General features: G+C 43.5%; 1 protein-coding gene across 1 annotated transcript; it reads left to right on the forward strand.

The window, feature by feature from the left end:
- On the forward strand, positions 1-27,172 carry LOC146985304 (CUGBP Elav-like family member 2). The gene is made up of 15 exons (XM_085778217.1): positions 1-243; positions 11,050-11,240; positions 14,388-14,470; positions 16,067-16,115; positions 16,634-16,768; positions 17,702-17,781; positions 19,085-19,246; positions 20,281-20,344; positions 20,925-21,056; positions 21,617-21,619; positions 21,663-21,785; positions 22,059-22,235; positions 22,358-22,504; positions 23,636-23,814; positions 24,733-27,172. Exons 1-14 carry the CDS (start codon positions 131-133, stop codon positions 23,761-23,763), a joined length of 1,587 nt encoding a protein of 528 aa, XP_085634343.1. The 5' UTR covers positions 1-130; the 3' UTR covers positions 23,764-23,814; positions 24,733-27,172.

Below are 27,172 nucleotides of genomic sequence, written 5' to 3' on the forward strand. Positions count from 1 at the left end.
CGCCGCTCTGCTGCACTAAACCGAGGAGAAGGAGTGGGCGGGAGACAGAGAAAGGGAGAGAAACACATAGAGGAAAGAGGGAAAGAGAAGAAAGTGTCCATTACACCGGGTGGATTTTTCCAGAGCACCGATGTTGGAACACTCTTCTGAGCTGGCCCTGGTGCAGAGTTTGTATGCCAACAGCATGCGCTGTCCCCCCTCTGCGGCCGGGATCTCTGTCAGGAATGAAGACCTGCCTATGAGGTACGTTGGGGTTGGCCCCTCATTCAGATCTGGGCTAGCTTTTGTGGAGCAGCCCGTATTTGGACTGCCTCTTTGTCTAGGCTGGATATTGTCATAGGATGTATTGTTTCCAGTTGAGGCGTTCTTCCTGCTGTGATTGTGGCTGTGTGCATGGTACTGTTCTCCTGGTGTCACTACATTTTTTCCCCACAGGAACCCAGAAACCATGTATCTGAGTCGCATACATTTGGCTGTTCAAATCCACCCCATCCGTACAGCATTCAGATAATACACCCAGGAAGTAGTGATGTACTTTTAAATGCCTATAATGTAATTAGATCAATAGCTTTGTATCATTACATCGTTACATTTTCGACCCTCCTCTATTTGAAGTTCCACAAGGGCTCACACACTTGCATATACTATAAATAATAAAAGCAAGATGAGTGTGTCTGTGATGCAGGTACTTGTCTCTGTATTGCACAGCTGACTAAAGAACACAAAGCTGAGTGATTACATATCTACTGAAACCATCCCAGGCCCTACTGTACTTCCTCACAAAAGACAGCAATTATCTTTAGAAGAACAACAAGACACATTTCTGCCCACTGTGGTATTTGCATGAACGTAGGGGAACTGGACATTGATAAGATGGTCTTATCACGTGTGCTTGGTTCATCTTGACACAGTAGATTTCCTCTAGAAGGCTAATGAAATTCTGTCTCTCCATTTTTAGTTGGTCGCCATTCTACAATCACTTTCAGGAAAGGCAGAGAAAAAGAAAAAAGTGCCTTCAAGTTCATGATGGCGTGTGTTAAGAGACACGACGCGTCCCATTTTAGTTGGAAGCTGGGCTATTTATATTAGTGCAGTTTGTCATGAAAGGGTGTAAATTTAAACGGTGGACAGTGATGAGTGACCCATGGGAATCCAGTTCCACTGCATGAGGGGAAAACATTTGATGTAAACAACAAAAGCATGGTACGTGTGGTGGATTATGATAGGATTACAGTAGTAATAATCTCAGATTAAGAACAGGAGGCTAGTATTAGAAGGTGCCAGCAACTAGGCAATGGCCTCTGCAATTCAGTCCAATAAACATCCCTAAAGAAAAGAGAAGGCGATTCATGCCAGATGGTAGAAATAAACTGTTATGATGGCATTATGTACCGCACAGAAAACTGTTCTCTATGTACTGTATGTATTGTACATACCCACAAGGGAAACAGCGCTGCTTTTTACAAGAATACTGCTTCTTTTATGACAAATCTATTCAATATGATCCCCGGAGATCTAATTGAGTCAAAGGAAATATGTGGATGCTGCAGATGGGATGACATTATTGTATTTTTCCTCCATCTTAATGAAACCTGATTCTCCAGAGAGGTTTACACTACCTTTTTATAGCAGGCCCTCAAGCTTAATGGTAATGCATGTTGTATAGTGGGGCTTGTCTGCATGTATGACAAAATAGGTCGCATATTACATTATGCATACAAACCTCTTTTAGGCGCCGTTTAATAGAGCACACTCTGCACTGATGCCAGGTTGCCTTGAAATTGCTATGGATACAAGGATTAAGTCGGATTTCATAAATGGGATGTTTCTTAACACGCGTTATGAATAATATTTTTGGATTGTGCAGCTGCTGGAGCAATAATGAATGGTTTGATAATTAGGCTGGGTGCCCCCGCCTGGCCAGTACTTGACAACGACCCCTCCTACCTTTCCCCCCCAAGTGTAGAGGCCTCGCCCTGCAAGTCCAGCACAACAAAAGAAAGATAGGCTCCCCCTCCCCCAGGGGAACAACAGCCCAGCACAAAGGGGAACATGACCTATGACCTTGGGGAAAAGCAAAAGTGAAGACAGCAAGAAAAACTGGATTTTAACAATTCTACTTTCGGCTGGAAGGGATTCATTCACCTATCTTCAATGCAAGACAACAGACAAGCTGGAAATGATGTTGTTCATTAGCCTAACCCAATAAAAAAAGGACAGGTGGCTAATTTAGATTCCTATGGAAAATATATAAACAGGAGTGGCACAATCAATCATGATGGTAATGACCTGGGGACTATATTTAAACACTATAAATGTCCCTCTAATGAAAATAATTACATATCAGATTCATCCATGAACTAGCCCACCTTCACAGTAAGACTGGACTGGATTCATTCTTCTGACGTGCATTTTTGATGAATATCATGGTGATGCTCCAGCAGATCATAACATCATAATCTACAAATAGGTCAGCAAAGTCTCTATTGGGACATTACAATAATTTACCATGGGGAGAAGGCAGCACAGTGAGGCTCGCTGAGCAGCAGCAGCAGTAGGCAGCATGGCTTCAGACTTTTGTTGAAGAGGCCACGCCTCTGGTTTGCTGCAGCTCGGTGTGCAGTGTGACAGCGGCTTGCCTGAATTTATTTCAGTCGGGGACGAGAGCGAAATTAGGAGGACGGAATAAGGCGGACACCGGTGCCCCCCTTTCCCTCTCGCTCTCTCATGCAGTTTTGAAGAAGACGCCCCCTCCCTGCACCTGTTCTGCTCCGTCTTCTCGCCGTCTCGCAGGAGTTGAGCCTCTTGTGAGTGAGCGGACGTCGCTGCCTCTTCATTGTTAGACAGACGCTGTTTTGAGCATGACTTCGGCGTTCAACCTAGATTTCCACCCTCTGACGGAAAGTCGGTTAATGACTTCGAGCGACACAATGTAAGTAACCCCAACTATCGACTTGTGCTGCGTCCTGCTCGGAAAACTAAACGTTTATTAGGTGCTTTTTAGAGAGAAAGAGGGAGAGGAAGGTAAAAACACAAGAGGGAGACGCTCAGTTCAGGGCGAGTTGGGAGTTGGCTAGCGTCGTTAGCTTACCGGGATGCTAACGCTGCTAATGACACGGTGCGCGCCCTCACCTGGAGTTTAAGTAGTTTGACCAACTTTAACCATAACGAGTTTAACCACATCACGAGTCGGCTAAGTAAATACAACACCACTCCTGGCTGCGGCCAAGCCCCACACCGTCTTAGCTAACTCGTCCTGCTCGCAGTGACTGGAGGAAAAACGCAGTTTGCTCGGCGCTACAACAGTCAAGTGACATGTGCTTCCGGAGATCACACGTTTCGGTATCGGCTCTGAAAAAACGGCATCGATTTGTCTTTTGAAACACAACACAACAGTCTGGTGTGTGTTGTTTGTGCTTATCCAAACACAGTGCCTCATTGTGTGCTGGGCTTTTTTGTTAGTTATTCACAAGTGGACAAGTTTACGTCGGTGCAAACGGTAGGTGTTAAATCGATCGATAATTAGCGAGCAGAAAGGGAAGTGGCTGGGGTAGAGTTACGACACGGAGTTGGCCTAAAGTTTGCTTATTGTGCGTTGTGTTGCCGACGCTCTTTGTCGGGTTGTTGTCGGGTAAAAGTGAGCAGCTTCGGTGAAGCTTGTTTGTAGGCGGCACACGGGCTGTCTGAGCTAGCTGAGCTAACGGCGCTAGCTCGAGCCCCCTCCTCCTCCATGTTGAGTGTGCTTACTTAACGGCACTAAACACGTGGTTTCCTACATTATTGAGCCATTAATGGAAATCTTGTGACAGGGCATGTAAACAAGAGAGAAAAGGACCGAGCACAGAGGTCCGTGTAACAGCTCCTGTCCTCTCGACATAACTTCACCTTAATCCCGTTTGACAAACCCACCGCCTGCCTTTTACAACACTGTTTAATATTTAAATGTTAGTGGAGGTTTTTTCTTTCGGGAATGCTATCTTTATGTTGTAACGAAACGGACCTTGGCCCTTTGATGTGATCTGGTCTTTTGTATTTCACAGTTCTACAACGTTAAACTGGGTCAGTCAGGTTCGTATTATGGCTGTAAAGTCAGTTATTGAGCTTTGTTTTAGTCACTTTACCATTCATCTTGTTACACTATGGTCGATTCATCATAGATCATTTGCATAATTGATTTAGCCTACCTTATTTTCTCAGTAGTTTGGTCTGTGAAAACTAAAAAACAAAGCGGAAAAACCCCAATTTCTGAGGGCAGAATACACCAGGTGTCTTATTTGAACAATGTAAAACCCTAAAGTATTCACTTTGTGATAAGGCAAGACCAAAAACCTTTACAAGTAATCTATTTTAAAGAGGAACAATTGCATTTTGATTTGCCAGTTAATTCACTTTACGGAACAGCAATTGTAGCTTTAACTGTGGCAAAGTAAAAACATAGAGATTTAACACTGAATTATTTTCTTGAAAAAATATACCTTTTTATAATATTTCACACATTTTGATGGGTATTTCTGAAGATTATCTCATCTGTGCCAACAGTGAGGTGGCGATCAGATCTTGCCCCAGCTGTATTTGATTGATTTATCCCTCTGATTGTTGACAGTGAGAGTGACTATCAGGGCTTAAGCGTGATCCTTTGGCAGCCAACACAGCCATAGTGCTATGTCAGTAAGCTAAGCGTCAGGGCGATCCCTTTTGTTGTGGCCAGGAAGCTGTTGATCTGTGCGAAGTGTAGGATCTTGGCACAGGGTCTGCAGCTGCTCAGGCCAGCTGTTCTGTTCACTTCCTTCGCTGTGAGGGTAACGGTGGGAGAGTGCCATGCGGCCAGATGTTGAAGACCAAGAGTAGGAGGGCTGTGATCGAGCCTGTCACCTGTTCTTCAGCTCCCGCTGTTAGCATGGTGCATCAATAATTACAAGACTGGCTGCTCTGGAGCTAGATGCACATAGCCTTGGAAAGCTCATAATCGAGCCCCCTATCTCCATGTGGGGTGGTGTGGTCGAAAGTTGAGCAAATTCTTCTGCAAACAAAAGATATTGTGGGGCAGGGTTGCATAAGACTAACTCATACACCGTGTCTATAAAATTGTCAGTGCTGCCTGACCGTTAAGATATTAACCAAAGTCTATGCTAAAGTTATGTTGTAGCAGCAAAAGAACTGAGCTTATGATTCAAAAATTGGGTTTCAATTAGCGCAGTGTTTTCAAGATTACTCATTGTCTAGGTCTGTATGCTTGAGAGCTCGAGATCTGTGCCTGCAGTCCATGTGAAGTGGAATCAGCTGATTGGTTGAAAAAAAGCAGTTCAGTAGACAAGTCAAGAGTAGCAGTAATGGATTGGATTTGGAGGACGTGACAACAAGAGAACCAATTTTGGATTGACGTTTTGTTTTATGGAGGAGAAAGCTTCTTTGCACTGCAGAAATCAGCACTGTGCAAACTCGCATATTTAGTATGTAGTGCATTATGTTCATTGTCCACCATTTTATGAAAGTCTTGGAACTGTAAGAATTCGACATCTGACAGTAAACCAAACGGCAGCTTTGATCATTGATTTTTGATCATTTTAGATCCCAGTTTCTCAAATGTGAGAATTTGATGTCTCCTTTGTGTTATCAGTTTTTGTGACTATAACATTTAAAACAAACCAATTGAACACATCACCTTGAACTGTTGAGAACTTAACAAGGAAATTATTAAATTCTGAGTTTCAGCCTTAGAAATAAATTAGCCATCTGTGGCTTGTTGACTGTCCCATGGTGCAGATATATCTGATTTGATACATCTGAAAGTTTGCATATTGACTTCCCACTGTGCTCAGAAGAACTGATGGGTTATCTTTATGACAGAGTAAGATCAGTGAGAGGAAATGTGTTTCTGTCTGTCTGGCCCTCATCGGGGTCCCAACTTTCTGACTACACCCGATGGAGCTGTACGAGTGAACACCAACGTCTCAACAGGGTGAAGTGGAGATTGAACGGACTTGACCCTGCCTGCTCCCTAGTATACAGGTTATGTAATGTCCAATTTGGCCCATGCGTGAATAGAGCAGGTCATTTTCCGGAGAATTCAGTGAGTGGGAACATGGATGATGTTTCTCTCCTGCTTCTTGTGTGCTCCGCCCAAACACCAGCCATCACCTAAACAAGAGCAGCGTATCCAGTGGGTGTGAATATAGTACAGCTGCCTTTTTTGAATAGCAAACACACTAGTGATTCCCATCAAGGAAATTAGCATTGCACATAGCAAAGCAACCACATGCATGACAATCAAAGAGGACCCAGCCTTGGAACACGAGGACGAGGTAAAAACTGGTTTCCCCAGAAAAATGTAGATCCTTAATTACTTACATTTACCTCAATCACTTTTGAAGGCAAAAACAAAACAATAAAGGCTGGATAGCTTTTTTTTCCCACAAATTAAATAATTTTGTGTCATTGAATGATCCTCCTCTGTCATCAGAGGTGGAAATTAGTGATGACACAAGATGACGATGTTAAAATAGTGTCTCTAGTCTCATTTCACTGCTCACCATAGTGATTAAATGAGTGAGGAAGTGTTTTTGAACACAGCTATTGAGGAATTTGTGGCACGTGGGCCATATAATGAAGAGAGCGAAAAGTTGCATGTTTCATATTAGAGGTGTTACGGTGCCTATCACAGGTTAGATAATGGGTGACTGAGTAAGTCGGCGCAGTAGGCACACTCTTGTCAAGGTAATCAAGAGTAATTGCTGCTTTTAGTGAGGAAATGTCTCTGAAGGCGAAGCCGCTGCTCTCTGAGCTCCACCTGACGCCGGCAGAGGGGAGAGCACGGTTTGTTTGGTCGAATGTTTCACTGTTAGTTCACACAAGCTTTACTTTGGCAACGTCATCCATAATCACCAGGGACACTTGGTGTGATTATGGGGCTAATGGGGCGGGCCTTGTCATCAGATGCCGGCCGTCTGTTAACATGCAGCCCATTCAGAGGCTGATTGAACACGTCTGTCTTCATCAGGGGAAATGCAACAATGAAATCAAGCCACATTGAGCTGCACTGGAGTTAACGCCAGGAGGAAAATATCTTAATATCCTCATCAGAATCACAGTGTGCTGATTAGGCCCGACCACTTGGTATGGAAATCAAATAAGGCAGAGATAGCCCTCCTGTTTCTGACGGCAAGCGAAAGTCGTCATTTGTTTTCTCTAACCTGGGTCACGGATTTTGAGTGATTCTTGATGAAGTGTCCGATAGCAAACACTCTGTAAATCCTGTCGCTGTTTCCTGTGGCCAGTTTGCAACTTCAAGCCTGTCATGAGGATATTTTTATTCTAAGCCTGTGAAACCGCGTTCAACCTGTCAAAGAATATTCTGCCTCTTTGTGTTGATAAAATAGATGGAGTTGGAAGAGAGAGCCTTTATGTTCTGCTTGACAGATGTCAAGATATTACCAAGGCTTTAGAGGCGTTCTGTGTCCTGTCGAATCAGCTTAGTAGGCCACTGGTTCCTGAAAGAAGAAACATTTAATGTCACAAACAGCTGTTTCAGTTGACAGATTTTTCCTCTTTTCTCCGAAGCATTATGTGTGGCCATGTGAACTTTGACTTCTTTTTTTTTAAATCGACAATAAAGCATGGCGGCAGTGTGGTGCTGGTTGCCAAAACAGTTCAAAGCACAGTAGCAAGTTTTAATCTCATACTCAAAACAGGAACCGACTCAGCACTTTGTGCTGCGTTGCCCCAACAAGATTGTTTTTGAATAAAACAGTAAATATAAAACTACAGTGACAGCAGGCACTTTTGAAAAAAAAAATAGAAGTGACCAGAAATAGCAGGAAGGGTCAAGAAATAGTTTTGCAGTGGTCACAAAACAAAAATCATGTGACATGCTGTGCATGTGACCCCCGGAGGTTTAAGGATGAGTATCATCCAAACGCACAACGCTGAGCTTTCAAAAATTGTGTACATTAGCAGGCCAATTGGCTGGCTTTCTATTACGGGCACAGCAAAGGTGTCGCTGGCATACTTGCACGGTCAGAGCTCACCAACAGGACACATGGTCCAGATAAATCACCTGTTTTTATGGGCGGTGCAGCAGCAAGCATGCAACTGTCGAGGCTCTGGCTCGGAATGACTCGTCAGCTGCTGCAGGGCGTCTTGGAGCGCGATGAGCTGCCACATCACGGGGCCGTTTGTTGGAGCTCAGCAAAAGACTTCATCACTCCTGTCTGCGAGCTCTTGGTCTGGTGGAGGGAGCGCAGCCGGGGAGTATTGGCACAATCAGCCGTAGTATTTTTGAGTCAGTACTCTTGGCGATAACGTGCCAGCATTGTGCACTTGTGTGTGTGAGGTGAATGAAAAGCAATTTTCTGGAGCTTCAATTTAAAAAAACAAAACAAAAAAACATTTAAAGTACCAACAGCCACATGTCTGTACTGAATAAAATGCCCATTGAGTTTTCACTCATTCATGGAAACTGTTGTCCACACCTTTAGCATTGGCGTAACGCCATTTCTGTATTGACATAACATTATGCTGCTTAAATGGCTTGATGCTCCAGTTACACTGATAGATACTAGTTTATATCAGCAAGTGACACTTAAAACTGATATGCTACTGGCAGACACTGATCCTTGTCGGCAGCTGTCACCTTTATGGTGGCTAAGCTATCAGGGCTAGTTATAGCTAATTGCTTGGCCTTCGTTGGTTTCTTGCCGAGAGCTAGTTGAAATGTTCAAACATGTCATATCCAGGAGCAATAATTTCCTTTTTATTTTTTTTAACTGTTTGCTGATCAATATTTGCTCTTATGTGTCTGCATACTTGTTCGCTGTACTATATATCATACTGTGTATTATAAACAATCACTTTTTATGGCAGAAATTGCTCAGTTTCATGTAGTAAAGTAAATTTTTTGTGTGTAGACGGCGAAACCAAATGATGTATTATTGCAGCGACATTCTTTCTAACCGTCTCTCCAACCGAAGAGACAATCCACAGCTGCAGGGGGCTTAGGAGCTGAATGAATGTTAAAGGGAGTTTATTTTAAGCGTTCGTGTTTTTGTGCTACCGTGACACAAATCCAGTTTTTCAAGTGAGGTTTTGCCGTTTTTTACAGCGAGATTTCATCAAAGGGCCCTCAGCAAAATGGCGTCGCAGTGTCACTGGCAGAACTGGATAAATGGTTTCACACACACCAGCGCTGTGGCCTTAGCAGACGTAGCCTCCGACGTGTTCCAAAGCATCCCTCTGACTTGGCCCATTGTGCTGTAGAGGAACGGTGAATAGTGTTCTCCAGCATGGGGGAACAATATGTGATTGTTCCCCTGCTGTGGTGAAGAAGCTGTAGGTTACTCTCTGTACCATCGCCAAAGCGCCTGAGGAGGAGATGCACTGCAAAATCTCTGTCTGCTAACCAGTGATTCTTGGAGGTTTAGAGCTCTGCAGTGCTGTTTTTCGTGCGGCTGTTGGAGCTGCTGGGAGGGGGGGCAACTTTTTTATTTATTTTTTTTCTCTTGGTGTAGTCGCTTTTGTGTCAGTAGTACTTTTTTTTTTTCATCCGTTTATACGTCATCATTTGAATGTATTGACAACCTTCAGGAAACAAACAAAAAAAAAACGGTTCCTACTCAGTGTGGAGTGGGATTTGATAAGAGCGAGAGCTGAAGTGTGAATTGTTAGCATGTCATTTAAGTCCCTCAAGGAGTTTGGTGTTTCCGCGGAACGGCTCGGCTCAATTTGTAAGAGATGGATGGCTCGCGTCCAAAGGTCTGTTTTAAAGTTATCTTTTTGTCGGTCTCACTTATGCAATTCTGCTTTAAGCTTGATACTCGATACTGAAGTGCGTGTGCGCTGGGAGTGATGCTTTGTGTTTAACATGATCTCTCTCCCTCAGTAGCAGTGGGTGGCCATTGTTGAGGCCTCCAGAGCCTCTACTGTCATCAGAAAATGTTTGTGCTCGATTTTGTGTGAGTGAGACAATGGAGCTATAGTTGTAGGTACACTGGTATTGATTCTCTTGCCTCCAAGGAAAAGGGCATGATTTATTATTTCACTCATGACCATCATTAGCCTGCAACCCCCAATCACCCACATTGTTGCCGAGTATGTTGTTGACTGCCACTCGGAGCGTTCCAGTATTGTAAACCGTATCTTGTTTCACTATCTACTTTGTGTTCTTTAATTACACCCCTTGTTCAATATGACTTACTATATGTGGTAGTTTAAATTGTTGGTTGAATTATATCATTTTTAACTGAGTCTATTGCTAAAACCCCAACTGCACAAATAATTCCAGTTGCTTTATAGTGGCTGTAAAACTGCCTTCCAGACTACATGTTTTATTACTTTGTATAAGCTGTTGTGCAAACACACTGCAAATCTGTCTGAAAATAATTTTGAGGAGCACTTACAAACTATTTGATGGTGGATGGCAGACGTGGTGTATCACAACTGCTGGAGCCATTTGTTGCATCATTATTGTGACCTGGAATGGAAAAGTACCTTGTCTTACCAGACTACTTCCCCTTGCACAGAAGTGCCCAAGGCTAACTGTGTGACTCTTAAGTTTGCATTAGATTTGAACACAAGCTTTACAGAAACCGGTGCACCTTAAAAAAAAAAACATGATGCAATGCAGCACTTGTCTTCAGTTTTGTCAAAACACTGCGTTCCTGCAGTTAAATTTCATTATTTCATTTTATTCCAAGGATTGGTGACGTGTGTTCGAGCATACCAGTGGATCTTTCCTAATTGTAAATACTGCTCGTCATGTGTTAGACATTTTTAAGACTTGTCTTTTCTGCCAAAATGACAGAAATTATACCAGCACGTTGTGTTTTTCATTTAGCCTGCTGCTGACCGCTGGTTTAGTTTAGATATTGGACACTAAATTCAAAGAAATGTGTTTTTGTCATCCTGGTGCCTGAATTTCTTGTTTGTCTTCAGCGAGCTTACCGTAAATCAAGGCCACCAATTGAAACTTGGCTTTAAAAAAAATAAAAATAAATGATTTTTGTGTAAATCCTTGAATATTATTAAGATTTTTTTTCCCTTCTTTTTTTGTCTTAGCAACGGCAGCAAAATGAATGGGTCGCTGGAGCATTTGGACCAACCAGACCCAGACTCCATCAAGATGTTTGTGGGACAGATCCCGCGATCCTGGTCAGAAACGGAACTAAAAGAGCTTTTTGAGCCCTTTGGAGCTGTGCACCAGATCAACATCCTCCGTGATCGCACCCAGAATCCCCCTCAAAGCAAAGGTATTCATCTTCACGTATTGAATGATAATTAATTACACAGAGGTTGTTGAATGTTTTTACCTTGATTTGGAGTTAATTAATCATTTGATATGAAATAATAATAATAATAAATCCTGTGTGGCCACACATGTAGAAATTTGCCTGGCTTTTAGAGTGAGGGACCATAGTGCCACATCATCTACCATCACATTTCAGCAAAACCCCCTTAGGAAATGCACAGCATTACTTGGCTGTACACACAGTACACCTCTATTCGTGCTCAGATATGAGATGATTCAATAGTCTTTTACGTCAGGGTTACATTTTTTTTTTTCATAGCGCTGCATTATAGAAATGTTTTTTTTTTCTTTTCACTTTGCTTTACTGGTTTAAAAGCAGCATTGTATGAAGGAAGTGTTGCTCGACTGTAATTTTCCATTAAGACATCCATCAATGCGCTCACTTAGATATGGTGCTCGAGATGAGCGATTCACTTTAGGTTGCAATTAGGGGAGACTGTGAAGTGGAAGCCTGCTGTCTGCAGAGAGCTGCCACTGGAAGTGCTCAGTCTCCCGTAACTAACTGCAGGTGAATAAAGTAAACGACAGTTTCCCTTATGTAACTGTCCTGGGTTTACAACACCAGCCAGATTTCAATTCCCTTGATGGTTGGATGACTCAGTATGGCTAAGGCCACTAATCCACTCTTGGGTTTAAATATGGTGGTACCACGCCTGATGCTGGACGGTGGTTTCAGGACCCTGACACATACCAAGCCGGCTCGCTGTCATCGACGGTCTGTGGCCAACCATCGCTCATCATGTTTTGAGGTGTGTCCAGAACCACTGGTACGATTTGGCCCTTATCAGCCCCTGTTCCACTGATCGAGTCTGTGAAATTGTTGGAGGGGGCCGTCTGAGAGAGAGTGTCGCTTGGCTGCGTGTTTCGCGGGGTGGTTTTTACCCACTGAACGCAGTTTATCCTTATTTATTTCCTCCCACAAGCCACTACTTTAGAATCACCTTCCTCTCTCATGGTCAGCCTCCCTTTCAGTCTTCTTGCTAGCATCCGCACAAACACAAGTTACATAGAAGTAATTTATTTAGATATAAAAAGATAACAATATGTGTTATCTTGTCAAATTGAAAAAAATTGTCTCCATCCAGATGCTACTTTTTTTTTTTTTTTTCAAAAATAAAACACAAAAAGAGCACCCAGCAATAAATCTACAAACTTTTTGGACAAACAATAGTGGCTTTCCATAATGTAGAGTTGCCAGCTTCACCCCTCCACAATGGCTTTCAGAATATGCCATTTTAGAGCATGACATCTAGAGACATATAGTAACTCTCTCTGAATGTGTTTATTTAAGTTGAATAAGTTCCACACGGTTTTCTATGCTCTCATTTTTACACATGCACATTTTGACCGTATGCAGTCAAGCCGAATACTAGTCCTCTTAACCTGTTATCATTATATTATGACCTGTTATTTAAAGACGCAAACGGGGATGAAGAAGCTCTTAGTTCAGATCTTTAGGTTCCTCACTTCACTCTGGTCAAAAAAAAGCCTGTAGCGAGTCCTAACAGCAGGACGGTGCATTATTCTACATCAAAAGCCTGCTCCCTCATTATCAGCCTTTTTAACAAAATGTACACACCTCTAAGATCACCAAATAATTCGATGTGTGTCCAGCGGTATACCAGAAAGTCTCCAGGGTCTTTATTATGTGGTTTGTGTACATAAATATACAACCAACACTGAACTCTTCCGCCTCCCAATGAACTTCAAAGTCTCTCCGACACCACCACCACCTTTTTTTTTTTTTTTTTAAGCAGAGCCCTCCCCTGTTTTATGTGGAGTGTCAGCTGTGATGGCCTATTGACATGTTAATGCAATGTTAATGTATTCTAATAGATAATCTGCCCTGATCACGGCGGCCTTTCGCTAACACAGTCTGTGAGAGGTGAATTTGTTGCCGTGGCACCCCCACGCCCCTCAATTTAAGCACCGCCGTCTTTCTTTCCCAGTCGCCGTACTCCTACTGGGAGAAGTGGAGGGGGGGGCAGTTTTATCAAAGCATGACAGCCCGATGCTATCAGGCATATGTTTATTTGCATTGCCGATGATACACGGCGCTCTCATTTCTAATGTCATCCATCTTGCTTTTGTTTGATTTATTCTTTGAAATTGCCGTAATCCCACTTCCATTTTGGTTGTTTACTTTGCCGTGGACCTTATTGAGGAGCCATCAGATTTGCAGCTGTTTTTAGGTCACGTCGACTGCAGGTCATGAAAAAATCATCTGATAACTATCACGCCTCTCCGGATGGTTTATTTAGCTCCAGTAAATCGGAGGCAGGGCTAAGCAGCAGAGAAAGAGAGAACTCAGCTGGTTGTGAGAGAGAAGAGAGCAGCTCGATGCATATTAGAGTTCAACAGCCCTCCCCGCGGCCTGGGAGCTCCAGTAACAGCATAATACACACTATGTAGGTCAGAGACGCTGCAGTGCTCCACTTCCCCAGCCCAGTGAAACTGACAGGCTGGAACGCCACTGGCGGTCTGCTGGGACGGAAGGATGAGAGGCTTTTTTTTTTTTTTTCTCCTCCTCCCTCCCCCGCTCTTTTCTTGGTCCCCCTCCCCCACCGCCTCTCTCCTCCCCGTGATTCCTCCTCCTTGCTCTCACTCCTGCTCCCCCTTGTCTCTTTGTGCTCTTGTTGTGCCTCCTGTATCTATGTTTGAGTGCGGTCGCGTTCTTATGCAATGCGCCATCACTCTGAGATGTGTTGATGTTTGTCGGTGCCGTGTCCCGGCTCGCCCAGGCCGCGTTGACCCGTGGAACTGTGCATCAGTGCGTCCCGACAGCTACCTAACCCCATCGTCATTTCTACGACCGTGTCACACAACACAGCGTTGAACTATCTCATTACTCCACCATGCTCTCTGTGCACCATCTAACAGTTGGTGCTAAGAATATCCTGTCACATGTTTCTAGCATGTGATGTGATGTGTGGAGAACATGCTTTCATCCATTTAGCTGCTTTCCTGCTCTGCAGCATTGGAGATCTTTAGTGTCTGTGCGTTGCGTTGTTCTAATGCTGTTTGTCTCTCCCTCCCTCTTCTCTCTCTCTCTCCACCCCATTGTTTGTCCCTGTTTTTCTCTCTGCAGGATGCTGTTTTGTAACTTTTTATACAAGAAAAGCTGCACTGGAGGCCCAGAATGCACTGCACAACATAAAGACCTTAAGTGGGGTGAGTAAGCGCAGTATGGACTGCTTTTAGCTGCTTGAGCCCCTCCACATCCCCGGTGCAGGCTGTGAGCTCTGTGCTGGCCGATAATGAGCTCTGAGCTCACTGAACGCCTGTCTGGCCTGAGAAATATCTCAGCCCCCACTATGCATGAACACCACACCAAGGACTCCCTCTACCTCGACACATGAATTGATAAGTTGACCCAACACACACACACACACACTCATCTCTCATCCAGGTATCGGGCAAAGTATGCTTGACCAGGCAGCAGGTTATTCACTGAGGCACAGGATCGGATCGCCACAAAGTGGAACAAATTATTAATGCTTGTCTTCATGAATCATTGATGCACATCTGCATTTTTATTTCTCTAAGTTAAAGGTATAAAACTAGGCGAGTTGAAGTCTCTTTAACAATGGAGCCTGGCGAGAGTGAGTGTGGTCTCTTAATTCCTCACCTGATTTATCTAGCGAGATTAAAGCCCAGTCAACTGGAATAAGTGCAATTCCTTGTTAAACCTCTACAAATCTGCCCAGCCCATACACCGCTCTAAATTACCTCCCTTCCAATCAATTAAATCCATACCAAACAACTCCAGCTGTCGATTAAATCAATAGCCCAGTCTATTGGAAAAGGAGCCGGTGTCAGTGAGGTTACAGGTAAATATTGAACTGGGTTGATAAATGAGTGTAGCAGACTAAGTATACAGGCCTGGCGCTCTTCTCTGGAGGACTATCAATCAGCCAGACATTTCAAATACAGTGTGGTCCAACAGCTCAGCTCTCGAATCCCAATTCCTGGTCATGCTGTTACTGGCATTGACTGCAGGTAACTCAGTTTGGTTTTGCATGATGGTGGAAAAGCTTGTTTCCCTGTTCCCCTGTTCTCTCTCCCTTCTGTGCCTCGCTCTCCTTGGTCAGTGACGCTAGCCAGTACCCATACTGAGCAGGCCATCTGTCTGCCTCTCTATAGCGCTTGTCAAAAACAAACCCACTGCTTTTCATAAGTACAATCTGCTCGGGCATCTCGCAGCTCGATTCATTTCTTCTTTTTTCTTGTCACATGACAGGTAAAACGTGCTAAAAATACGTTCGCTTGAAGTTGTTTGAGTCGCCCCGGACGATAACGTTCACTAAAATGCTTAAAACGAGCAGTTGTTCAGCATCCACTCCCTCATACGCGACACAGCTTGAGAAATGACGACATGCTCAGAGATGTGAAGTTGACTCGAATTAGATTTTTCACAGCACACATTTACCACACCTCGTTTGTGATATGATGATGCATGAAAGGTTTAGAAAGTATTAAACCAGCTTCTGGAAAAACTGCACTTGTCAACCATCTCCGCGTATGATATAGACGATGGGATGTCGACAGGAAGGATCGATAAGTTCAATCACGAGTCTTTACTTGAGTGAAATTGGATAGAGGGGAATTTGATCCCTGCCATCAACTCATAGATGCTTCCTCCTGATTCTGGCAGTGGTGGTGTGGGATGATGATGAGAGAACAAATCAAGAGGCAGAGAGAAATGCCTGAAGATTGGGGGGGTTACAGATGTGGTGTTAACCATTTCACTGCTCTTTTTTTTTCTAGATGCATCATCCTATCCAGATGAAACCCGCTGACAGTGAGAAAACAAGTGGTAAGTGGATTTACTTCACGCAGGGTGACACTGACCAATAGATTGTGGGACACAGCCTAGGGATGATCTGTTGAGGAGAAATGTAACCAAAACAAATGGGGGTTTGGGGGTTTGAGGGGATGGTTGTCTCTATTTAATGCCAAAATGAAGCCTCAGAGGGAAGTAGCTCAGTGCAGCAATACATAAATTCTATATAGTGTCAGGGACAAGGAGGATTAAGGGCTTTAAAAGACACCAAGGGGAGAAGAGTAGAACAGGTTCAGAGGACCTCGAGCAGAGGTGATATAGTCGTCTGTGCAGAGAAGTAGACATTAAAGAAAACAAAGCTTCAGAGATTTGTAGAAGAGGCCGGCACCTTGAGTGAGAGGCAGAAGATGTGGCAGCATGACGACCAGAGGTTGAACAGGGAAAGAAATGGGAGGTGCAAGTTTTAGCACTTGATGTAACTGCTGCTTCCATTGCTCTTTAATTGTTTGATTCTGACTGAGTAGCAGCTCTCTCTTTCCATCCCTCTGCAGCAGTGGAAGACAGAAAACTCTTCATCGGAATGGTTTCAAAGAAATACGGCGAGAACGAGGTCAGGATGATGTTCTCGTCTTTCGGACAGATCGAAGAGTGCCGAATCCTCCGGGGACCAGATGGTCAGAGCAGAGGTAGGTGTAGGCACCCGGGCCTTGGCAGCAGCCACCTACGGCGTAGCACAGCACCTACACCCCCCCACCCCCCGAGTATTTACATAGGCCCGTCCCCGCTTCTTCATCTCAACCCCCTCCACCCCCAAATCAAGTGCTATCCACCCCCGGCGGCATCCATTCCATGTCGATAGTCTATCCTCCTGTCCCCGTGACACTCAGCCTCCACATCTCACAGTGAAGGGCCGCTTCACTCGCTGTCCGGCACAATGGCCCGTTGCCTTGGCAACCGCTGGCTGCTGGTGTTCGTGGGCTCAGCTGGCGGACGGCTCAGCTCGGCTCAGCTCCTCCTCTACCGCCTCCTTCATCACACTCCACAAAGGCTGGAATTAGCCTGTCGTCGCATCTCCTCCATAGCTCTCTGCTGCATGAAGCCTCAGTCAGTAGGCGGCACAGGGCTCTCGTGTCGACGTAGGCTACACATGATAAAACCCCATAGCAGAGACGGCTACCCTGTGATTCTCTCTTTATTAGTAAATGTCTGCAGGGCAGCCACAATTTGAAACGGACTACATGGTCCTCGGGTGCTTTTGCAGTACCTGCATATTTCTAGCAAATCAGATCCTTTCAGTGTGTTTTTATTTGTGCATTTTATGTGTATACAATCACGTTGACTGTTTCACCATGACACCACATAGTCAAGCCTCTTTGGGTGGCGATTTTAATCCGTCGATCACTGTGCTCATGTGACACGTGTTACTGTTCTCCTTGTTGTGTTCTTTCTCCGTGTGCTAACCAGTGAGGGTGGTTCTGTGTGCTTGGGAGTTGCCATTCTCTGTACTGTAATGTGTTTATTTGGGGTTCATAACGAGTTGTCCAAACCTTTTGTCTTGTTTTGTTTCTTCTTGTCCCCCTCCCCTCCCCCCCCTCTCTCCTATTGTTCCCCCCCTACAGGCTGTGCGTTTGTCACATTTGCTACCAGGGCAATGGCACAGAATGCAATCAAAACCATGCATCACTCTCAGACTATGGAGGTACTGTACCCCTTAGCACCTACTTCTCATCCCCCTCCCTCCCCCCCTCCCCTTCTTACATTTTGCTGCCCCCTTGTGTTGGAAAGATGAAGAAACTGTCCAAGCAGATGGCGTTCATTCATCAGACTATGAGTCATTTCCAAAACCACTCTTGCTAATTACAAAATGACATTGTCGTCTGCAAAATAATTGAATAAAACTTGAAGCATTGCCTCGCACATAGCCGCTGTATCCAGAGTTAACAGGACACGACAGGACACAACGAAAATTGCTGTCATCTCTAATTTTGGGCTGGACTAAATGGATCTCTTTTATTGATGCTGATAATATTGCGGAGCCTGGGCCATCACAGTCGACCATAATCAATCTGTATTGTGGACCACAGGGACAAAAGCCCTCCCTATCAAACAAGAGGTTAACAACGAATTACTCTAGACCGGAGCAGCCGGCCTATTAGATTTCTTCAAAAACTGGGTCCATGTCCTCGTGTAGCCAGTAGAGTCTTTGTGGAAGTGGAGCAGCAATAATTTGACAGCGAGCAGGTCAGAGGCTCCCCAGTGAAGCATCAGACCAAGTCTAATTAGGAGCCCGACCAAACATAACACTCCTCCTACCAGATTAAACACAGGCCCCAGTGGTGGTGCCACCTATACCGCCCCCCCCGCCCCACCTCCCCAAATATTATAACCTCCCCAATTTGCAGCTGCCATGGGAGGTGCTGCTGGTGCAGAAGCCATTTTCCCTGTCCAGCCTGGTCCCTGTCTGGCTCTCAACTCTCAAAATACTTTTGCACCGCATGCCTCGTGTCCATGCGTCTGTCTGAACAGTATGTGACTGTCTGTTTGCGAGACTGTGTGTACTGTAATGCATTTTTCTCGTTGATGTCCGCTGACATATCCTTGTTTGAATGTTTTTTTTTTCTTTCTTTCTTTTTTTGTTAATTGTTTTTTTTTTTAGTGTTGTCTCCATCTGTCGTCTGCTTGTCTGTGGACTTGATTCAGCTCCTCAGTGCTAAAACGATTCACTGTCTGCAGCATTGTCCTGTGCCCCTTTTTGGAATGTGGCCTGGCTCAGCTATGCATGGCAGATGTCCTCTGTGTGTTAGCTTTGATATGAACGCAACAGGCAAAAAAAAAACAACTGTTCTGAGGCATAGACGATAGCCCCCCCTTTATTTTTATTTTATTTTATTTCTTTAAGAAACTCCTTGCAACGACTGTGTCTTTGCACCGGTGAATACGCTGTGGGCTCCTGTGTGTTGTTCTGAACTGGTCTAACATCTCTTACCTCTTGACTGCTGCAGGGCTGTTCCTCACCTTTGGTGGTGAAGTTTGCAGACACACAGAGAGATAAGGAGCAGCGGCGCCTGCAGCAGCAGCTAGTACAGCAGATCCAGCAGCTCAACAGCGCCTCCACCTGGGGAAACCTGGCTGGCCTGGGGACCCTCACACCGCAGTACCTGGCTGTAAGTGTTGTGGCCCTGCTGAGTTGCACAAACACTCAGATGGCACAGAGTTAGTTACTGAATATTGCACTGTGAGAAGTCAACGCAGTATCATGGTCAAAGCAAAAATACCACTAAACTACCTGACGATATAACACATTTCATACTGTACAACACATGTAGTTATTATTATTATTATTATTATTATTATTAGTATATTTATATGTCATTTATTTGTTCATGTTTGAACAGATCATATCAGGCGTTAGTGTCTGAGATGTGTTACATTGAATCTTTATAAAGTAATATTCTTTTATTAAATTGTAGCATTGACAGGGAAAGCAGCAGCCATTTTGACTTTATAATACAACAACCTCACAGGCATCAAACCATCCAAAAATATTCACATTTTTTTAAATTAGCAAAACCATTATCTTATTTCAGGTTAATACACCAACAGGGTGATGGAGCACAATGCAAGTAATGAAAAGGCTACACCACAGAGTACTCAGACCTGAATCGATTCTGTTTGTCTCAGAGTAGGAACATCTTGTCTCCTTCGGTCCGTGCTCTGGCTGAAGGACACAGACATGTGACTCACATGTGCCTGCTCTGACTTGAGGCCAGTGAACATGTGACATAAACATGTTCATTAACATGAGCAGCTGAACAGTTTGTTTTTCTGTCAGGAAAACAAGGCGACGTCGAGATTATTGTGTCCACTTAAAAACTGATGAACTGCTATTCCACCAGTCCAAACGCTCCATACATTGTCATGTTTATAACCGTGTCTGAATTTGGAGGCTGTTTACAGGTTTCAGAGTTGTTGATGCACTTTAAAACTATCATTGTCCATGACTTAAAAAAAAACATTGTATACTGGAATATAACAATTGTAATATCCACTTTTTGGCTTGTCCCTGCTACAAGTTTTTAATATTGCGTCTTTCAGATTGATCAGTCTTGTTCTGAAATTAAATTATACTGGTCATCAAGACCTAATTGTGCATTCCCCGGTTGATTATTGATTCCATTCTTTCCTTTTTTGTCAACAGTTGCTCCAGCAGGCCACATCTACCAGTAACCAAGGCAATTTCAATAGTATCCAGAGGCTAGGAGGTGAGCTAATCCACTCTTCTTTATCCGTCCTCCATACATGAACGAGTCAGATATTTTCATGTCGTCAACCTTGTGACTCAGCGCTCTGCCCCCAGATGGCTTTAAGTACTGTAAATCACATTACTCTTTCACATCAGTGGCACATTAATTATCAGTGGTGCTATTTCAGGCCTGGGCCGGCTCCTTTAAAGACAAACACTCAGCCCATTACTGTGACTTGGTCAAATTAAAAAAGGGATAGATCTGTGAGGATAATGATCCCTGACTCTAGCACACACCATTTTGCTTTACAACTGTAACACGGCTGGTTTTGTGTGTAAAAGCATAATTTCATGTCTAACAATAAAGCTAAACCTTAAAACAAGTGTGAAACTGCAGACAAGACTTTGATCACAGAGAAGGCTGAGAGGACTTTTAAGTTCACGACAGCCATAAACGCACTGCCCATATTAAACTGAGAGGACGTATCCTGCATTTGGTTCATCCCCAAAGTTTTTTGGAAAGGCGTCTCTCTGCGAAAACCTGAACACACATTTGGAAGTCTGTGGTAATCACCCCTGTTCCTGTGTCGTCTCTGTAGGTGTGAATCCCCTTCAGCTGCAGAACTTGGCTACGTTAGCTGCTGCTGCGGCTGCGGCTCAGAGCACTGGCAGCCCCACTTCCTCCAGCGCCCTGTCCAACAGCGCAGCCCTGGGAGCTCTGGCCAGTCCAGGTAATGGAACACGAACATATGCTGAATTTGTAGTCTGTGCTGTGCATGGAGTATTAAACACTGTTGATGATCAGTTGTTTTAGCTCGTTCACATTGGTTTTGCTCGCTCCGCTCTTGACCTTGTTTGTAAATAACCTGTGTCTTTTCCGGGCTAATCTTTCCATTTAACATTTTAAATATGAATCTAAATAAAAATTCCCCACCCACTGAGATATAAATATCCACAGTCAGTGCTCCTGCTGCTGTGATGGTAGCCATCAACTGCTCTGCAAACGTCCCTCATCCACCATTTGCGGTCGTCAGCCATTCTTCATTGGTTTTTATGGAAGTTAATCACCAACATAAAATTTTTTACGAGATCCCCCTTTCCCTGAAATTTGTGTATATATACACACTGGCTCCATGCTAGTTCAGCATATTGCAGCAGCGGTAATGACCTCTCCTTGTTAAGAGACAGACTTCTAACTGCCCCCTCATTGCTGTAATCCTCTCATAACCATAACAATTTTGTGCCAAAGATGGCAGCCATCTAAAGCGATATGAAGTGTTTTGAACATGAGCGTGTCGGCCCTGTGGTGACGCATATCTCCCCCCTCTCACCTGCAGGTTCGACAGCAGGGTCCAGTGCCACTGCCATGAGCACCTTGGCTTCTCTGGGCACTCTGCAGGGTCTGACTGGGACCTCTGTGGGCCTCAACAACCTTAACGCTCTCACCAGCAGCATCAGTGGTGAGAATCTCCTTTCTACTAGTGTGGTGCCAAAACTACAAAATGGGCACATGCACAACTGTTGCTAACTTCAAAGCCACGTTAAGTGAGATTTATCTGTGCTGGATGTGTAGGTAATGGACAACGTGATAAGACAATCCAAGGAATGTTTGTCTTTCTGCCACCCAGTGGTCGAAATTGATTAATGCAGCTTAGATGCTTGACATGTACACAAAATGTTTTATTTCTGTGTGTGAGTGTCTAAATTGTGTGACCTTGATTGTGTTTTTCCAGGTATGGGGGCCATGAATGGAGGTCTGGGGGCCTCCATGGCTAACGGGTCAGCAGCCAGCTCCATGGACGCTCTGACCCAGGCCTACTCAGGGATGCAGCAGTACACAGCCTCCGCCCTGCCCTCCCTCTACGGCCAGTCTCTCCTGCAGCAGAGCATCGCAGGCAGCCAGAAGGAAGGTGAGCAGATCCTCAGCGCACACCGACACATGTTGATCCTCACACGACATTTGTTTTCACATCATCTCGTTAACTTACATCCTGTCTAACTTGAGTATCTGGCGTTTTCTTACCAAATGGAGTAGGGCCAGAGGGCGCCAACCTGTTCATCTACCACCTGCCGCAGGAGTTCGGGGATCAAGATCTTCTGCAGATGTTCATGCCTTTTGGAAACGTGGTCTCTGCCAAAGTCTTCATTGACAAACAGACCAATCTGAGCAAGTGCTTTGGTAAGTGTGTTGGCTCTGAGTGCTCATTTGTTACAACTGATGCACCTCACCAGTCCACTACAATGTTTGCAGAATTACATTGTTACATTATGTTGTCACATATGTCTGGATTTTATGGTCGTCCATTTTGAATAGTGCTGAGACAGTATTGATGTAGTACAAGCTTTGCTTTGATTTTTCCAATAAACTGGGTAAAGTAATGGGTTTAATGGTTTTGAAATCACATTTTCTACATTTAAAAAATCAAGACTTCATGACAAACCAGTTTGTTGAGCAGAACAAACCTGAGAAACTTTCCCTCTTCAGTTGAAAACAGTCTCCTACTGTAAAACTCAGTGCATACATCCGTCTGCACAACAAAGTAACAATGAGCATAATTATGATCTAATCCATGTGGAGAAGTTGCTTAGATGGAAATGACTCAAACGGAGCATGAGAAATTACCTTTAATGACAGGTTTGAAAACAAACAAAATGTCTTTTTACAACATTAATTGGTTTCATACTGTCAGGGGCTCAATCTTATGTAACACAAAAACAGAAATACTGTCTTATCCTGGTGTCTTTACAATGCCCAGGGATTTATCAAAGGTTTCATACTGTTTTAATGTAGCAGTATTTTTTTCAATGAATTTATTTTAAATTCAGTGCAACTGATATGAACAAATCAGAGAAAACTGGCCAATCCTCACATGAAAAACTGTAACAACTGTATCTTGGGTATTTTTACTTGATGAATGACATAACCAGGCATCACTTGAGCTGTTGTCTTATCATTGAGCTTGTTGTGACACTTGCACAGACCAGAAACTCCTTGTCTCCTTGAATTTGGCACATTGTCACATAAATTATACAACAGAAAATGATGTTGGTGTCTTGACTAAAAACCCAATTTTTACTTCAGTGTCAGTTGAGGCTATCAGTGGTCTGACCCAAGGCTACAGAGCTTTTTGCAATTTCAGGGACTACACACACACTCTCTGGTAGTTATCCAGACTTCATTAAACTGTCATTTCATATATACCTTGTATTAGAGTTGCGATTTTCTTTAAAATATTGGGTTGAGTCCATGTTCAGTCTCAGTGTTGCTCTTTACATGCATGTTAACGTATGTCCTCCACCTTGTTGCCAGGGTTCGTCAGCTATGACAATCCTGTGTCTGCACAAGCTGCCATCCAGGCCATGAACGGTTTCCAGATTGGGATGAAGAGGCTGAAGGTTCAGCTGAAGCGTTCCAAGAACGACAGCAAACCCTACTGATCCTAGCCCCGGGGCCTCCCCCCTCCCAGCTCTAATGCTAGCACTGCTAGGGTAAGTTCACCCTCCAGCCAAGGTCACCACAGCAGAGACTCAGTGGGGCAGGGGGAAAGGAGCCCACCACAGGAGGGAGACTTACCCTATTCCTAAAAAGATGGTTGCGATGATCGTTCCACTTTTCACTGTATTTCATTCCTGCGGTTTTTCTCATGTAATTTGAGTCGGATTAAATATTTTAATGTATATGATTATTTATGACTATCACTGGAGTCAGTGTTCGCTGGAGGTATTTCGTGTCACTGTATTTAGTGGAGAGCATCAGGTGTGTTTCCATGCCATTTCATTGCCTTCAGGTCAAGTTAGACAGGTTGACTAAGGATCAGTCGTTGTGTTGAAGGGCTGAAGCCAGACCACGTAGAGCCCCGAGCCCCGAGCTTCAACTTGTGTTTGGCTTTTTCCGTGTAGTCTGTCTCGTTTGTGTCATTCTTGATGTGAAAACAATCCTTTGCACTCTAAATTTTTCAATCTTCGTCCCCCCCCTATTTGTGTCTCACTCTTTTCTCCCCCCTCTCTCGTATCATTATCTAAGCCATGTCGAGCTAGGCTACCTCTCTTTCTCTATTAACAACCTCTTCCAGTCATTCCATCCATCCTCCAAGTCTCCTACAAAGGGACTGGCTCTAGATGGATCTCTTTGGGTGCCAAGTATACAGTTTGTGCATGTTGGAGTCTCTGCCATGTGTCCTGGTGGTGTCACTTCCTTAAATCTGTGCATTGTTTTTGTGTGTCGGGAGAGACGGGGAGGGGGGGAGATGTTTACCGCACTGTCCTTACTCTATGTGGTGATTGGCATTGTTTTTGTTGGTTTTTGTGCCTCATGGCTAAACGATTCTTGTGCTGTGCCCCTAACTTTCTCTTCTCTCCTCTTTGTCTCCTCTCTCTCTTCCTTTCGTGTTTTTGTTCCTTTTTTAGAACAAATCTCCATGCCTGTTTGCTCATCATTAGCCTAGCATGTCTTCATGATGTTGAAAGCCAAGCCAAACTCCTGGCCTCATCATCCCACCATTGTCTGTGATGTCTCTCTAAGCTCGCCTGACCAATACCTGGCCACCCACTGACCCTTGACCTTAGCTCAACCTGATTTTTCTGCATGTATATTAATTTTTGTTTTTGTTTTTTCTGTATAGAAATGTGACAGGTGGGAGAGAGGTCAAGAAAATCAATGTGAAAACTTACCTACGTTGAATTCATTTAAGAGACCTTTTTTTGTTTTTTGAGAATGTTTTAAAAAAAACCTGTGGGATTTCTTATTTTTAATTTAGCTTTTTTTGTTTTTTATGTTGCTTTCTTTTTACCTCTCTCAGTAAAGTTCACTTGAAAGTTGAATACAGGGATTGGCACACAGCTGTGCTATTTGGTGCCATTAGCAATATGTTGGCTTCTTAAAAAAAAAAAAATGCTTCAGACCACTTTCCAACACTTTTGAAAGTCTGACCAGTAAACCCCCTCAGTGCTCTGTAATGATCTCTACATTTTGCGGGCAGTGTGAAGATTTACACCAAGGCTATTTAAAAATATATTTTGTTTTCATTTACAAAATTATCCAGTGTATTTACCTTTTTTTGAACTATTGATGGCACAATAAAAGGTACATTTGCTCTGTTAGAGAAATGACTACCTACATGAGTCAACTTTTTTAGAACTGATTCACAAATAGACAATCTGTGGTTTAAATGCACACTTAGATTACCTATATTTTATACCATTGAATCTATAGAAGTTTAACTAACAGAACCCAGGCAAAACGATGGGTTTTTTGTAGATTATGTTGTAATGTCATCTGTGTCGGGGGGGCGGGGGGTCTCAGTGTATTACATTTTTAAAGAGGACTAAAATCACTTTGATCAGCGTGACCATTTGAGGGTCATTTCTAGCAGATTAAAAACACTTTCAGTCAAAAATTCCTCTGCATTAATTGTAATTTCAACTTCTAGGGAAAAGTGCTTTTTTTTTTTTTTTTAAAGGGTCACATTTGAGTATGTAGGCAATTTTCTTTCTTTCTTTTTTTCCTCCTGCGTTAAAGAGAAGTTTTAGTGTTTCCACGGTACGTCTTGTTGACTTTCTGTGAATTTCTCATTAATGATTTAATTAATGGATGTTTCACTTTGGTTTAGTTTGGATGCCTCAAGTTGAAAGATGATGATTTACAATGTCTGTCTATCATACAGATGCCAGACAATGTTGTTCTGTTTTATTTTGTCGTTAAAGTGCCCATGTGTCAAACTCGATGTTTTTTGAATTCACGCAACACTCTTTCCTGTAATATTACCTACTTTTCTTTACACACAGACACAGACACACACACGTGCACACACAGGCACACACACACAAACACTTTCTGTGATTGCAAAAGTGGGAGCCCCTGAAGAAGAGATCACTCGGACAGAACACACGACCTGTGGGTCTCTGCACGTTTTCTGGACACACATATACACACACTTGCTTTTTATTTTTGTGTTTTGCTGATTGTTCTTTTAAGTGACTTCCAGTATCATGTTTCAGTCGGACACGATGCACGGCACATTAATACCAAGTCCACCACAATAGTGTTGGTTTACAAATACATTCCATTTTTTCAGCACAAAGTTTACACTTTTTTTTATCGGGGTGGTATTTTGTCTGTTGTACTACAAGTTGTCGATACGACCCTGGTAAATATAACAACCACTTCACCCCCCTCCCCCCAAAGAAGGGTTCCCCAAAAACTGCGTACCTGATGGCGCTAAAGAGTTGTCAACTCAGGGTTTTTTTTGTGTGTGAAAGTAGACACTCACACAGGATTACGACACAAATGCACAATTGTCACCATTTGACCTTTTTTTTTTTTGGTTTGGATTCTTTTCTTTTCTCAAAATACATAAATATTCCAAAAAAGACAAAAAAAGTAAAAGAGAGGTACCAAATTTGAAACAGTGCTGGAGGAAAGTGTAGTTTTGTAAGGAAACGTTAAGCACAATTGTGGGAGCTAATCACTTTTGCAGAATGTTGTGTGTGATTATAATCCCAAAATTTTCAAGGTACCACTGATTTCACTTTTTAATATGGGCATGTGCTTTTTACAGTGTGTTTTTTCTATCCAAATGCAATACAATATTCAAAGTGCCATATATACGTCTAGAAACTGCCTACACATCCTTATTAGGCCTTGGTTTAGAGATTGCTGCAGTTCGCCTTTTTTGTCTATTTATGCCAGTGTCATGAAAGCTCTTGTCACCTGCTCATGTCCCCCTCTCCTTCCCCCGCTCTGTGTGTTGACTTATTGGTTATTGGAGTTATGTGTATTGTGATGTGCTCAATTTGAACAGTTGGTTAAAACTTGTAGATAAACAATAAACTTCCCTATACATTTGAA

The sequence above is a fragment of the Trachurus japonicus genome, chromosome 6 (assembly GCF_045865225.1).
Source record: "Trachurus japonicus isolate A0001 chromosome 6, Traja_1.0".
NCBI lineage: Eukaryota > Metazoa > Chordata > Actinopteri > Carangiformes > Carangidae > Trachurus > Trachurus japonicus.

Bases quoted from the DNA above. Each gene is read 5' to 3' on its own strand.
- LOC146985304 (XM_085778217.1), top strand. From the start codon at position 131: ATGTTGGAACACTCTTCTGAGCTGGCCCTGGTGCAGAGTTTGTATGCC. The intron at 11,241-14,387 runs GTATTCATCTTC...TTCTCTCTGCAG, and splicing joins GAATCCCCCTCAAAGCAAAG to GATGCTGTTTTGTAACTTTT. The intron at 16,116-16,633 runs GTAAGTGGATTT...ATCCCTCTGCAG, and splicing joins TGACAGTGAGAAAACAAGTG to CAGTGGAAGACAGAAAACTC.